The 16,883-nt window shown below is 35.5% G+C and overlaps 1 protein-coding gene across 1 annotated transcript in view; it reads left to right on the plus strand.

Moving 5' to 3' along the window:
* AFF3 (ALF transcription elongation factor 3) overlaps positions 1 to 16,883 on the plus strand; it is a 240,121-nt gene that overhangs the window by 37,956 nt on the left and 185,282 nt on the right. Inside the window, exons 2-3 of the mRNA XM_070944314.1 lie at positions 2,180 to 2,300; positions 5,045 to 5,830. Of these exons, the coding sequence (XP_070800415.1) occupies positions 2,180 to 2,300; positions 5,045 to 5,830 (907 nt within the window). The remainder of the gene's footprint in view (positions 1 to 2,179; positions 2,301 to 5,044; positions 5,831 to 16,883) is intronic.

The raw sequence follows: 16,883 nt of genomic DNA on the forward strand, positions 1-16,883 counted from the left end.
AACCTTCAAATTAACTTTCATTTGAACCACGTAAAAAGTCTAAAAAATTACATGCATCCCAATATAGCATTTTATTAATCATGTCACCACTCTGTGAAAAGCTGGTCTATTCCTTTTATGTGCACTGCAGTATATGTTTTCATTTGGAAATATTTTTTTAACATTAATGACTAGAAAATCATCACTCCCATAAAAATTCATATAAGCTATTAAAACAGCAAGTTTGTAAGGCGAGGTTGTTTTTCTTTAGTTAAAAAGAAACTGATTTAACTATTAGCTATAAAAGGAGATAGGCATATCTGAAAATTATGAAACACCCGCTCTTAAGGGAACTCTGGGAGTTGAAGTCCACACATCTTGAAATGGTCAAGTTTAAAAACCAGTCCTAGTGTTTACATTAGCTACATAATAATCCTGACTTCTGGGGCTAATATGAGTTTGGACTTTCTGTAGCAATGCTGTTACCCTTGCCCTTGACTGCTCTTTGATACGTACCTTGTGTTGGTATTTTGTTAGGCTGAATCTGTTTTTAATCAGATAGATAGATAGATAGATAGATAGATAGATAGATAGATAGATAGATAAAGTGAGTGAGTGAGCGAGCCGTGGTGGCGCAGTGGTTAGAGTGCAGTACTGTAGGCTACTTCTGCTGCCAGTACTTTGGCAGATCGAACCTCACCGGCTCAAGGTTGACTCAGCCTTCCATCCTTCCAAGGTCGGTAAAATGAGGACCCAGATTGTTGGGAGCAATATGCTGACTCTGTAAACCACTTAGAGAGGGCTGTAAAGCACTATGAATCGGTATATAAGTGTAAGCGCTATTGCTATTGCTATTGCTATTGCTATTGCTAGATGGATGGATGGATGGATGGATGGATGGATGGATGGATGGATGGGTAGATAGATGTGTAGATAGATGTGTAGGTAGTCCTATAGCCAGCCATCTCAGAGATGTGACTCTGGACAACACATAACAAAATAAACAGTTAAAAATGAATACATAGAAGCCACTCAAAGTCATATATGTTTGTAGGTTTTAGTAAATAAAATAAACTCTGTAAGAAAAAGAATGTATATGACATAAATTATTTAGGCAGTATAAATATTTCTAGGAACTTGAGTGAAGGTTTTGACAATGGTATGTAACTGGCTTATGCAGCTGTCTTTCCACAGATAGAAGTCAGCCTTAGGAGAGTTTTGAAGGTCTTTGTGTTATGCTTCAAGGACAAGTATTTTATTATAAACTATATAAAAATAAAGTTTTTTACATAGTTACAGTTAAATGCAGGGACACTGAGACAGTTGTAAGTGCAAGGACCAGTTACTTTTTCAGTGTTGTTATAACTTCAAAAGGTTGCTAAACAGCACAGTCATTGAGGGAAGATAATCTGTATAACAGATAGCATTGTGATGGATCAGAGTTTCTTTGATGATAGTGATAGAGCTGCTGCTATTATAGACTAATAGTATTGCTGCAAATACATGTATTGTTTCTGGAACAATTCTGACTTAGATGGAATCAAGAAGAAAATTTAGTAAAGTTGAAGAGGAAGGATTGCAACAGGAACACAGTCAAAATTCCAGGATGCATAAAAAATAGAGAAATGTTTAGTGAAACTCACCAACTTGTCTTAAACTGTGCTGAGCTTTTATCAGAGCTTGTTTTAGTACTCTCCATTTAACAATTCTAGAGGAAGGATTTACGAATACTGCAACTATGCAGAAGTTATGCCCTTGTGAATTTGGGAAGGTGGGGCCAATTGAAAACACATTTTTAACAGGTAAATTAATAGTGATCTCCAGTTGAGCCTATTGCAGGCCCTACTAATAAAGATGACCAACCTCCTTCATGATTTTATATTTATCACCTTTTTGTGGACAAAAACCTGAAGATGAGATATACAATTATCAGATACTGCTTTCTAGCTTTAACAGTTTGCCACCTTATGTAAACCTTGGGACGTAGAACTAATGCATATGACAATTGTAGCATTCCTTTTTGGAATTTATTGGGAGTGTTTTATGTATGTATAGCTAGTTTAAGACAATAATAAGCTTTCCTTCCTTATTATATATTAAATCCCTTGATCAAACTGGCATTTTTTTGATGTATCATTTTGTCAACTTTATCATTTTTGGGGTCTTGGTTTTGATTAGTTTTTGTTCTTTTTTGATGCAGTGTCTATGATCTTGACAGAAATATGCTACGAAGAAAAGAATGGGAAAGGAGAAATCAGGAGACCCAGCATGAAGACAGCATATTTAATACCAGTTATTCTCTTTTTAGTGAACCGTACAAGGTATGTAATGTATACTTTATCTATATCCTACCCATCTATTAAATTGACTTGTTTATGGAATAGTGAAATAGATTAGGTATAACTTCTATAAGGCAAAGGTGTTTAACATTTGCAGATTTTTGTATATTGTGCCTTCCAAGCAGGGGTGAAATGCTCCCGGTTCGGACCGGATCACCCGAACCGGTAGCAATGGAGGCAGGTGGTTCAGAGAACCAGTAGCAAAAATCCCTGCCCCCCCATTGCCCAGCTGAGCCGCGCAATCATCAGAGGCTTTTTTTTAAAAAGCATTTTTTCTACAACCTCTTTGGCCAAAAAAATGCTTTTAAAAGTAAAAAAAAAAAGCCTCTGATGATCGCGCGGCTCAGCTGGGATCATCAGAGGCTTTTAAAAGCATTTTTTCCACCTCTTCGGCTGAAGAGGTTATAGAAAAAATGTTTTTAAAAGGAAAAAAAGCCTCTGCCGATCAGGCAAGTCAATTGGGATTATCAGAGGCTTTAAAAAAAAAGAAAGTCTCTGCCCTCAACCGAAGAGGTTGTAGACAAAATAGTTTTAAAAGTAAAAAAAAAAAAAGTTGGCCATGCCTACTCAGTCATATTACCCCCACCACCACCAAGCCACGCCCACAGAACCGCTAGTAACAAATTTTACATTTCACCACTGCTTCCAAGTTACATTGATTCAGTTCCTCATCAGTTCCAAATGTTACATAGTTTTCTGCAATCTAAAATCATTTCAACTCCTTTTGCCTAGGTAAAAGTTCCTAAATATTTCTATCCAGATCATCTTCCTTTCCCCCTGCATCAGTCCTTGAATGGATTAAGATTGACAGTACATCACTGATCTCATGGTTAATTTTTAAAAAAATTACTAATTAATTTGTTTTACGTTGCCATCCATCCCACAAAGCTACTTGTGAGAATGACTGCTTTCTTAACTTGTATTGTTTTGAACAATACAAGTCCAAATTAAATAATTTGATCCAGCAAAGCCAACTGCAGTAATTTATGCTCTTACTTTAATTGAACTGTAGAAATAGGTTATTATTGATAAGTATAGTTTCACATAATGAACTGACTTCATAAAGCATGCATTTAAGTTGATGATCAGTTAAGTTTAGGTGCTTGTTATTTGGAATAGAAGAACATTAGGGCAGCATTAGATTCAGCCACATAAGTATGGTCAACTTATGACCATACTTGGGACCAGAATTTAAACAAATTAAATTGTTGATTGTTAAACAAGTAAATCTTCATCAATTGACCTTGCTTGTCAGAAACTAACTGGAAAGGTCATAAACCACAATACCACACGCAACCATTGTAAATGTGAGCTATTTACTAAGCATTCAAATTGTGATCATGTGCTCATGCAGGTGTTGCTACAATTGAAATTTTGAGGACAGATTGTAAATCACTTTTTCTGAGACCATCGTATCTTCAAACCATCATTAAATGAATGGTCATAATTTGAGAACTACCTGTAGATTGAAAAAAAAAAGATGCTTTAAAATGAGATTACGCTTGTATAGTGCCTAGTCAATATCTCCCTTTTTAAATCCTCCCTTTTTAAATATCCTCCCTTTTTAAAGTAAACCCTTCAGATAAATTGATAAACTATGCAGTTTCAAACTGGTAATACAGACTTAAATGTTAACCTGTTTTTCAGGAATCCAACATCATTCTTGTTTTTTGCAGGATTATGTTATCCACCAGAAATTTCCATTCAGAATAGGCTGTTTTTTTTTCATGTACTTTTGCATGGAATAATGAAATGTTTTCCTTAACCAAATAAGACAAGCATACCTTGGTCCCTGCACCTCTTTGAATCTGTATTTTCCCATGCATTGGCCTCATCCCACATTGCTATTTTATGCTATGAACACAGTTCCAGTTACGACACATTTAGTGACTGTATGAAGTTATATGAGAACCTCCCCAAGTATTTACCACACAGTCCCGAAATTATGAATGTTGCAGTACCATGGTACCCTTATGAATGACTATAGAGGCACTGCAACATTTACTCTGCCTATCCCCTCCATATGCACTTAACGACCTGCACATTCAATTAGCGAATGCATGGGTGAAAGGGAGTTTTCGTGTTCATTTTACATGATTCATTCCAACAAATCCTCAGGTTAGAAATGTAATTGGCAGGGTCTGTTACATTTGTAACTCGAGGACTATCTGTATTTAAAGTATATATTTATTTATTAATTTCTTGAATAATGAAGAATTACAAAGAAACATATTTACCTGAGCTAGGATTCCTTTGAACTGGAAAGTTACATTATGTTTTCACAACATATGTAATTAAACTGTATTGTGGGTTGTACAATATCTTAAAACATAAATTAATCAAAGCAGCTGTATTTTCAGAACATCTAAAAAGTAAAAATCACATAGCATATTAGAGACATACAGATTTTACGTCTTTAACTAATCTGAATACGATATAATATGACTGCTGTTTTATTGTTCTATAAAGTTTGAATTTATTTACAAATACATAAATACTGAGTTTGTAAGGCAATAGATCTATGTGAGTTACTTAACCTCCGCTATACAGTATGTTCCCTGTCTAATGCTTACCAACATTCGAATAAATAGAATTATTAGATAGTCTCAAACAATAACATGTATTTTTTAAATCATCAATCCTACACTACAAAATTACTGCACATTCATGATTTTCAGTGATTTTATTTCTTGACCTTTTATTTATTTTGATTATTTCCTTTACAGACGAATAAGGGGGATGAACTGTCTAGTCGCATCCAGAATACACTGGGTAACTATGATGAAATGAAAGAATTGTTGACAGATCACTCCAATCAAAGCCAGCTTGTGGGTGTTCCAAAAGCCTGTATGTCACAGGCATCTATGAACAAAATGGAGGAGCACTTTTCTGTTGATACTCAGACTTCTGTTTGCAGTCCTCAGTCTTCTTTGCCAGTGACGCTTTCTGGACAGTTAAGCAAGAACGCAACAATAGGTTGGCAGAAATCTGGGTATTGCTTAGAGAATCAGCAGAGGGGGGGCAAACATAGGCATGGATTGTCAGATTCACAGAGTAATGATTTCAAAATAGCTAACCAAAAGAGCAGCTTGGAAAAGATTATGCATTACGTACACAGTCCTTCTCCATCATCTTCATCCAGTGCTATTCAAGGTCCTATAGCATCCTTACTTGTAGAGAACATTCAAACACAACAGCAGTCAAAATTGAGCTGTGCCACAGAGACTGGAGTCCAGGCTCAAGAAAGACCAGCTATGCATAGCAATGGACACTGTGTACAAAATTTTCATCCTGCACTTGCTTCAAAACCAAATATAATTCAGCAGAAACCAACAGCTTATGTGAGGCCAATGGATGGTCAAGATCAGGCTCCTGATAAATCTCCAAGACTAAAGGTGCCAGATGAAACCAGCATACTCTGCACCTCATACAGAGAGATGTCTTCTGTTAAAAATGAATCAGCTAGGACCAAGTCAAAAATGACCCAGTGTGGTATTTCCAAGCAAGAAGAGGTAAGTTTAATTATGACACACCTTTCATAACAAACCAATAAAGAATCACTTTTTAATTGTAGCTTTTTAATTTTAGGAAGAATGTTTTGAATTGCATTTCCAGTGTTTTATGATTCAAATTCTAAGTGGCAAACATACACTATAATCAATATTTTGATATAATAGAGTTATTGCTTAGTAATGAGATGACTTCATTCAATATGTGCGTTCTTAATGGTTTATGTATTTTATAAACTCTGCAATTGTTCAACTATTCATATTTCTGTGAAAAGATGACTCTGATTTGACAACTCCTTTCAAGAGTTTCTGGTAAATGACTCTTAGTGAATTGATTTTTTAAAAAGTGGAACTACTGTATACAGAGGTAGCAAGGATTTACATTAGAAATGGGTAATATCTTCATATGTGAGGACGGCACTTGGCCTTGGAATAGATTTCTGGGAGTTCACTCCTGAAAGAAGCAATAGGAAAGAGAAAAATACGAACGGAACTAGGAAAAATTAGATTAAAGATCCATTTCTCCAAATGAATACTTTTAAATTGAATGAAATCACACAGCCAAAATGCATCATCAAATGTTATGACAAAACTCAAGGATTTTCAAGGAGGCACAAAGTCAGGTTACTCTGCCAGGCAACTATGATGAAAATAGCAAGTTAAAAATTATTTGCTGATCTTTTTCAGAAGCCAGATATCTAGATAGGTTTGTCATAAGGAACTTTACATAGTAAGGATAGTATTAAGCTAAGACTTTTCCATTCATGGTCTATATATATCCCTTCAGATGTGTGTATATGTATGCATATACAGTTTGCAAACAGTATTCTCCAAACTACAATCTATTATTTTTTATTTCTGTAGTTAAAGTTGTGTTGTTGTCAGGGAAAATACAATTTAGTATGGTAAACACAATCTGTGATTACTCAACACCTTTATTGATTCTAAGTTCATCTGCTAAGGCATTAGCTGTAGTTTCCGATTTCCTAGGTTTAAGCATGTTGAGTCGACATAATATTGTTTTAAATCTGATCTTAAATAGTAGGCTTGTTAAAATACAGTTATTTCTGCAGTGTTTTTTCTCTGGTGGGACTGGTCTATCAGGGCAACCTTGTCTACCCAATTATGGGATGGAGCATACTGCTTCCGTTTTCATCTTTCAGCCCCAATTCAGGGGCCTTCGCAGGCAGTCGCTTTATTTCTTTGTCAGTAAAACATAAATTTATTTCTGCAGTGTTTAAGTTCTTATATCTTTTATCTCAGGAACCTGATATGTCTTCAGTTCATGAAGTTTATTTCAGTACAATGAATCACAGGAAATAGCATTTGAATAGAAATCACAGGACATTACTTTTAAATTTGCAGGAAAGGTTGATTTCCTCTACAGATCTATTCTGAATTTAATATTGTTAATCAGCTTTAGAAGGTTCTTGGTAGCTTGACATAAAATTAATCATAACAATTTCTAAAGTTTAATGTAGTGAAATAGCTTTATACATTAAATATAACAAGTATATTTCATTAAATTAATTTTTGAAATGTTCATTCAGGATGTGATTTTTTGAGTCATTTTCATCAGTATTAATCAAAATGCATACTCAAATATCCTCCACCTTTCAAAAATTATCCTACTTCTCAGTATAAATTATAGTCTGTCAACTCAAGTGTTGCTATTTCTCATGTAGAATTTTACTGTAAGCAGCTTACAAAATATATTATTAGAATGATGTACTGAATAGAAAAAAAATAGGTCACAGAGAAAATCTGCTAGTATCTAGTATTGTTCTTTAAAATTATTTGCTATCAACACATTTATTCTCATTTATCTCTGACCTTATTTATACAATGTTATAAATGCAATAACAAGCCAAGATTCAAGGATTGGAGTAAAAAAATAAATCAGAATTAGACAAAAAATATGATTGTCGCAGGATATGTCAAAAGATAATGGAAGGTACTCAGATAGCCTAAAGGAGTTGCATCTTTTCCCAGGATTGTATGAGTGTTCTTTGCAGTTGCAGTGCAGTCCAAAAAACCCCCAACTTGGCCAGGACAACCATGGCTGAGGTGGGCATGGCCAGCTCAACATCACTCATGTCTGGGGCACCTGTGGTGGCCCAGGCAGAGCTGGGGCGGATCAATTGTGAGGAAGGTGAGACCAGGGGGAGTGCCAAACCCTTGTCCTCTAGTCTAGAGAAGCCTCTCCATCACTCTCAGGCCACAGGCTGCCCCCCCCCCCCGAGCTCCGTTTTCACTGGCAGAGGCACCGTGGGCCAGTCCTTTGCTGTTTCCAGGGCGGCCAGATCGAAGCACCCCATGGGCTGGATCCAGCCCACAGTCCTTGAGTTTGATCCCCTGCCATAAAGGAACATAAATGGATGCAGGACTTTAAAAATATTGTTCCTTTGGATTGAAGATTGAAATTAATTCATCAAAAGATTTTATTCCAAGTTTATTGAATGATTCAGAGAATGCATCAAAAAAGATGGAATGTAGATTTTCTTTGTACATGATATAAGGAATTCAAGGCTACATTAACATACATTAACTCCTCTGATTTGGTCCAATATTTTTATTGTTTACTTTCTGGAATAAGTAGATTTATGGGTAAATGTTTTCAAGGTAGAGATGTGAATTCTGTTTTAAATTGTACTTCAGAATCATGGAATCTGACCATTTTTAAGGAATTTTGGTTACATCAGTCATCAGGCATAGCCAAGATAATTATGCTGAGAGAATGAAAAAGTATTATTACTCTAAACTCCAAGAATTGGAGTAAAAAAAATATGTAATTTTCCTTTTTTTGAAAAATGCACTTCACTTCTGCTAATCCAAAAATGGTACAAAATGTTTCCCTTTGCTGAAGATTTCATAATAATTTACAAGAGAAGACAAATCCTTAGGTGTAATTTGGTGTACAGTTATTAAATATATGTAATATATTTAGGTGATTTATATCTATTTAATATGTTAATATTTAACTTTGATTTTGTTTTACTTGTCCTCATTTTTGTCTGACACATCAGTTAAAGCAGCAGTGTCAAATTCAAGGACCGTGGGCCAGATCCAGTCAGCGGGGTGCTTAGATTTGGCCTGCGGGGCCACCCTGGAAACAGTGAAGGACTGGCCCATGGTGTCTCTGCCAGCGAAAACGGAGCTCAGGAGGATTCGAGCTCTGTTTTTGGTGGCAGAAGGTTGCAGGAAAATAGAGCTTGGGAGCCTGTTTTCTCTGGTAGAGCGCTTGGGCCACCACAGATGCCCCCAACACAAGTGATGTTGAGCTGGCCATGCCCATCCCAGTATCATCCACTCTGGCCTCCCGAGGTCAAACACAATCCTAATGTGGCCCTCAATGAAATTGAGTTTGACACCCTGAGTTAAGGGAATAGTAATTTTTCTATAGAATTTTATATTTCTTGATTTGTTCATTGCTGATATCTAATAAACTTAAAAGTGTCAAAAGGTATCTTTTGACCAATGTGGGATTTATGTAAGTTTAGGATGTTCTATTGCTAAAATTATATATTGATTTTGATTTGTTTGTGTATATATTTTCTCATTTAAAATTGTTGCCTGAAAGTGCAATAACAATACTTCAGTGCAAGAACAAGACTTGAATAGGAATGTTTGCCACTGTAGTATATGAAATCAGACTCTTTTTTTTAAGGAGATACGTTTAGCAAAAAATAAAATAAAAATAGAGACATGATATATATTCCTAACATTGTAATGAACCTTTAAACTTTTACTCATATATCAAGATTATTATTACTTATTTCTATGCTACCTCTATGGCCTACAAAATACCCCACAATATCACTACAGCATCAATATCATGAGTCCATATTGCAAATGATTTTCTAGAAGAACTCCAGGGACAAATACATCTAACTAACAGTACAATTCTTTGCCAGCCAGTGCTTATTAAAATCTTGACATTAACCATTTGCAGGTAATTATGCTTTACCACATTGCTTGTCTACAGGATGGCACTAATGAAACAGTAACTTAATTACTACTATTGGTATGGTGGCTCACAGGGTTAGAAAAATAACTATAGCTTCAGTTAGAGGTAAGCAGATTTTTCCATACAAATAGAGGGGTTTTCTAATCACTAGTGATTGTACCATCTACACAGACATAGCTGCCTAAAGTATATATGTCATACAATTATTTTTAACTATTTCTGCTTCAAATGTATCTAAGACCAGGTAACTGAATATCAAGATAATATGTACGAAACGTCTGAAGAAGGCTTGTTTATAAAAATATTTATTAAATTGGTATGCTGGCAAATGTAACCAAACTCTCCATGGCTAACACAAAACACATGGAGCAATGTCAAAATATGGCAGAAAACACATACTGTGATTGCTGATGTATACCATTCCACACAACATTCTAGAAAAGCTTTGTTTTCATAAACTTCTGGAAAATGTTCACAGAAGGAGGTAGTCTCAAAAGGGCAATTGTTCCAAAGAATTGGTACCACAATTGAAAAACAGCATTCCCTGGCTTTAGTTCCTTTACCGCATAGCAACAGAAGACTATTAGCAGTTTCTGACAGGAGGAATACCTCATATAGATCATCTTTGATTGGAGAAGATTCCTAGGTCCCAGCTATAAAGATTAAAATCAGCAGCTTGAATTGTATATTAGAATGATACAGCTTGGAGCTTTGTGGCACCTTGGCAGCTGTACCCTACCTATAGCAGAGCAGAGTCTTGACTTCTTGTTCCTACTGCGGTTGGATCTAAATAATATGAGTTTTTTCTTGAAATCCATATCATGTATGATTTATCTGGCAAGTCAGTGGCAAAAATGTATGTGGGGGAGCCATTAGGATATAGTAGTAGATATGATATAACTATATCCCATGTAGTTATATGGGATGGTAGAAATAATGGAATATCTATTTTGGTATTGAAGTTGTGTGTAACAAAAACCAAACTGCCTTAGTCAGAAATTCAGACTGGGATTTTCAAGGATGAAGATGCAACAAAGCAGTAGTGCTAAGTAAAAGAGAAGACCAGATAAGGAGAGATAATTTTTGCATCGATATACAGCTGGATATGACAGTTATATGATCCTATCACGAACAGTTGAAGTTCAAATATGCTCTTCAAAATATGAGAGCCTGGACTAATCAGAGAGAAAGAGATTTTAAGACAGAGTGTGGACCTGAAGCAGGAAAGAAAGCCTACTATTCAGAATCACTAATGCAGGGGTGTCAAATTCATGGCCAGCGGGCCGGATGGGTCACGCGCTGGCCACGCCCACCCCATTTTAGCAAGGGGGAAAAGTTGCGATATGTCACATGATGACAATGTGTTGTCGTGAGTTTGACACCCCTGCAGTAGTGGAATTCATTATCAGAACTGTTCGTGCATCTTCCCTCCACTTGATAACATCCTTCATCTCCATCTTCTTGAGAATGTTGGGATGATCATGCAATATCTGGCTTTAAGGTAATTAATAAGTTGTCTTTAAGGTGGAGTATCCAAATAACATGATACCTTGTTAAGAAAAAATGTGACTGTTTTCCTCATCTTTTGTTAATATACCTTTTGTCATATGCAAGTAAAGACTTTTTGTTTTTAGTAAATTGCATATATTTGGTATCTTTATTTTCTTGCATCAGAAATAAACCTGGAACAGATTTGGGTGTATGAAGTACCAGTATTTATTAAATAAATAAAGACTTGAATGTTTGAGTTTTCTGAATGACCCATGAGTCTCAAACTGACAGAGTAGAAAGTTGAATAAACCTTTTTCAAAGGACAGGTTTAATTTCACCCTATGCACGATGTAGCAGAATAATATGAGGTAGTAAATCTGTTAATTAAGCACTGCTATCCAGTAACTAAGCCACTGAACTATAGAACTGAAGTACATAAACAGATCACAAATTGACCATCAGGGGAATGTGACAAAACATACATTATGTCAAAAACTCTACTGTTTATTTAGTTGTGTTCAATGCCGCAATTCATATACAATGGGTAGAGCTTATGTCATGACATCATAATGCATGATTTATCATTTTGGAATCATCCTATTAGGATCAGAGCAGTTCCTGAGCTAGGCAGCATTATTATTAAACTTTTCTGAGCCACCCAGGGCCACCAAACATCCATTATCTTGGAAATATGAGATAAAGAGGCTGGACTTTAAAGTCTGAAACGTAGACAAGATAAGGGCTTTGACTTCCTGCACTACAGAGAATAAATCATCTTTGTATGCTTGGCTTCATTCTTGACAGCAATAATGAGACTAATCTAGCTGAGAGAATCTGAGAGATTTCTTCTAAGTAAATCTGTTTCTCAATAAGGGCTTATGTGTCTAAAAAGTCAAGATTTACTGCAAGCTATATTGTGATGCCTGACAAATTTAAGCCCTCATTAACCTCATTATACTTCATTATATTGTTGGTAAATTTTTTTGCTGCTATAGCTGGCTAGAAACTACATTTGTGGATACTATGGGTTGTTATCCTGTCCTAGAAATAGAAGAACAGTCCAAAAGGTGAAGGATGTGTTACCAGTTTTGTATTAAAGCTTGTATTCTACTTGCTGATAAAATAAAACTTGCTTGCCTTTTGGACTGTGGGCAAGCAGGAGGTGATCTTTGCTGATAGGGCATGTTCTTTACCTTAATCAACTCTGGAAATGGGGAGAAGTCCACTCACTTGCAGGATTTAAGAAGAGCTCATTCTTAACTGTGACAAGAAATTCATTTCCCTAATAGCAGATTTGTTTAGTTTGTGCTCCAAAGGCTTTGTTGAAGCCATCTAATTAAAATGATTTTGTTTCAGCATTAAGAGTTGAATGTGTTTATCAGTACGGGATAGATGTAGATGTAGATATATAGCTATAGATGTATAGATATAGATGGAGATGGAGCTACAGATATAGCCATCTGGCACCCCTGTTAGTATGACCTGAGACCTCTTGGGTATGGGAGACTTGTAGGTGAACCCAAAGAGGCATATGGAAGATTTTGTAGAGCAACTGTTGGACAAAACAGCTTAGATTAGATGCCAGTGCAGAGCCAATGGAGGTGCTTGGCAGACCAGCCCTGTAATCTGGGTCGAGTGTGAACCTGTTGGATCTGAAGAAGTGGACAGAATCTTAATGACTGTAAGCTTGGCCACCTTCTTCTTTTTTTTTAAAAAAAAAATTGATTTATATGCCGCCCTTCTCTGGAGACTCAGGGCGGCTTACAATGTGGTAAGCAATAGCCTTCATCCTTTTGTATATTTATACAAAGTCAGCTTATTGCCCCCACAACTGGGTCCTCAATTTACCTACCTTAGAAAGGATGGAAGGCTGAGTCAACCTTGAGCCTGGCGAGATTCGAACCAGCAGTAATTGCAGGCAGCTGGTCTTAATAACAGGGTGCTTTAGACCACTGTACTACCAAGGCTCTTATTAGATCCATATCCCCTCTTGGCTGGATAAGATTTCCTGTGAGACAATGTGTGGTTGGGATTTCATGGTTCTCCACCACCTAAAGAAATGCTGATTCACCTCTTCTCAAGTGATCGCTAAACAATTGTTGTCCAGTATCCCTTTGAAGGAAGATGATGGCACAGCAGCTTCAGGGCAAGATGAATGAAACAGATTGTATGGACACTTTTCAGTCAGGTTTCAGGCTTGGATATGGAACTGAAATAACATTGCTCTTTTCCACCTCTGGTGGAAGCAAAATGTGGGGACTGCATTCATCTTTACTCTACTTGATCTCCTTGTAGCCTTTGATACCAATGCCCATGGTATCCTTCTGGACTGGCTGCAAGAATGCTAGTTCTCCTCTTTCCTTTGTAACCAGTTCCAGTCAGTGTTGATTTGGAATGAAAGATCCTGCCCTTGGCTCCTTACATTGTGGAGTGCCACAAGATTTGGTGCTTTCTCCTCTCCTGTTTATCATATGCATGAAACTAGTGGGTGAGGTCATTTGTAGCCATGGGGTAAGGTATCATGGATATTATTCACCCCTGGTGAAGTAAATGATGATTTTAATATTCTGTTTTGATGTCTGGACGCTCTGGGAGGTTGGATGAACATCAGGCTTCAGTTCAACATTGGCAAGACTATGTAGCTTTGGGTTTGGGGGTTCACCTGGATCTGAGACAATACCATCTTTAGTTCTAGATAGGGTGGCATTGGCCAGACAGATCCATTTTACTCCTGCCAAATTTACACTGCAATAAAATATATCCACTGTTTCAAGGTCATTAAAGGGACATCTTTGAGAGATGGGAATCTCTTGAAATCTACCATGTAGCATACTTGGTGGCCATACATTTAAGATGGCATTAGATAGGTATATAGATTTTGTAGCCTATTCAGATACTTGATTACCTAATCCTTCCAATTCCACAAAAAATTCCACTCTTCTTGTAACTAGAGAGTAAATGTTTCTTGCACTGCATTAGGTTCAGTAAATTACATTGTACGTTTGGTGGTTTAGACTCTCCTGATTTTCAATTCAGTAACAGACGGAGCATTCAAATGCAAGTGTACGTTTTAAAAGTTAGATGATGATTTTGAAGCCTTTCATACTTTCAAAATGTAGCCTTGGCAGACTGATACCTAGAAAATCAACTGGATTTAATATTCCTTCCTTAAAGTGCCAGTATCCAGGATATATATCTGTGAAAAAGAAATATCTATAGGAAAAAGTAAAATTGCTCATCCTGAGAATGTTCACTGTAAGTAAGGGTGGTGTAACTGAGGATATGTACTGGTTATATCTTGTAAGAGCATAATGATATGGCGACAGATAAAGATAAATTAGTCATATTCACTCTCTAGTAATAACTTAATTGGTTAATTGGGAATAAAGTAGAGAATGAATATTTATTACTTACACCAGCTCTAGGAAACTTCTTTCCTTTAAAAATATAAGTGGTTTTACAACTTGTTAATCTGAAAATGTGTCAACTAATATGCATAATTTTAAGGCTTGAATATCTATCTATGAAATACATATTTATAGTTAACTTACACTTATATTAGCAAATACATTTTGAAATACACAATATTTCACAACCTTATGAATTTAGATTTGTTTACAAGGTGCAATTAATACCAATTTCCCTGTTTAATTACTTTCTTTTAAACTATTTTCTAGTGCCACATTGTTTTTATGTACATGTTTTTAAAACAATATTGTCTATACAGAGATCTAATTAGACATAAATAGGATCTTAGTTTTGTGTAATCCAAATACCCATAATTTGTGAGATTTATAATTAAATTAAGTAGTGCTAAAATAAAAATTGCATTTGAGGATGAAGAATACATTCTGGTGAATGATTACTTTGTATAATTTAAGGTGCTTTGTGTATTATTGTTTATTTTTCAGTGAAATATTTCATCTAAGCAAGTTTTACAGAGGGAAAAAAAGAAAAACTACACAATGCAAAAAATGGGAAACAAATACATTATAAGTACCAAAAAAAAAAAAAAAGCCCCCAAACATAAAAGATTGTTTTTTTCTTTATGTTTTGTATTTAAGCATGGTTTTTAATAACCCAACTAGGGAAATGCATGCAAGATGTTATGCTACACAAAAAAAAAAAAAACCCCGAAGAGCTGAAAATGCTAATTTGATTTGATTGTGTAATATGTAATATGTAATATGTAGCTATGTAGTATAGTTTTTCCCATATACAAATATACCACATCTGTATATTTACTTTGCTGAAGACATAACTAAAATGTGTTTAATGATAAAATCTGTTCTTAATTATGAATAGCAGCTGTCAGAAAGGATCCCCCCCCTTTCTTCTGAAAACTTGCCTGATCTACTCATTTTCATTTGCATCTGTCAGGGTTGCCAATCTGATGGCAGAAAGCTTTATGGCTGACTTCAATTTGTTTTTGGGAAGGTGGGAGCAAATTGTCTCAGTCTGCATGGCAGATTTTAATTTTCCTTTCCCTAGTATTGCAAACTGTTATTTCTGCCTAATCCAAGAGGCCTATAAAGCAGCACAACAAATGAGTTAGCTATTAAGTGCTGCGGTAAGTATTTTAGGCAGCAGTTCTTATAAATTTCCCATGCCTTATTGAAGAGGCACAAGTATGGTATCATTGTTCTCAGATAGATACCACTAGAAAATCATTTTTCAAAGCCAACTAAAAATATTGTACGTCCTTATAAAGTGATAGCACTTTAATTCTAATTATTATTAATTAGACTAACTATTTTAGGCTTGCTCAGTATTCTGGTGAAGTACAAGCTCTTCATCAGCTTGACTAAGAAGGGAGGCTCCATGATATGATTTTAATATAACCCCTGTATATATAATATATTCATGTATAGGAATAACACTATGGAAACCAATCTAGAAAATGTTTATTTTCTCAGAAATAAGTTCCGTTGGATGTGCTTCCACAGTGCTATGGGCCAAAGCTCTATTATACTAATCGGGAATTACTTCTGTGTAGAGATATGTCAGATTGCATAGTTATTAACTTTTTCTTCTTGAAGACAAACTGACATAGAATGTATAGAAACTGACAGGTGAGCTTTGTGGACAATACTAGGATTGAACAACTATTTTGATTCTAAGCATACTACTATTCTGGGTTGGAACCAAACATATATGTATATTTATCATCCATAGATAAGATGACACTTATCATATTCACATACCATACTTAGTGTTACTAGGGGAGGAGCTGAAGAGATTTAGTTTTCCCCCATTTCAATTAACTCCACTTTCCATTGATGATATTATTAACTGTAGGCAATCACAGAGTTACTCAGACTCTGAAAGTGTTATTCAGTTGTGTTCTAACAGCTATTCTGAGATAATTTGTGATTGATCACATATCTTAGTATTTATTAGCTCTTAGATTCTCCTCTAAGTTGAGTCTTTCTGCCTACAAAAAGAGCATGTGAATAGAAAGAAGGCATTATTTTTGTATATTAAATATTGTGTTTTCTAATGTCTATATTACCAAGTAAATTATACCCAGCAAACATTTGAAATTAAATATCTTTGTATTCATTTTCATTTTTGAACCCTTATTTCAAAATAAAATAT

Source organism: Pituophis catenifer, unplaced genomic scaffold (genome assembly GCF_029215685.1).
Source record: "Pituophis catenifer annectens isolate HBS135680 unplaced genomic scaffold, rPitCat1.0.hap2 SCAF_4, whole genome shotgun sequence".
Taxonomy (NCBI): Eukaryota; Metazoa; Chordata; class Lepidosauria; order Squamata; family Colubridae; genus Pituophis; species Pituophis catenifer.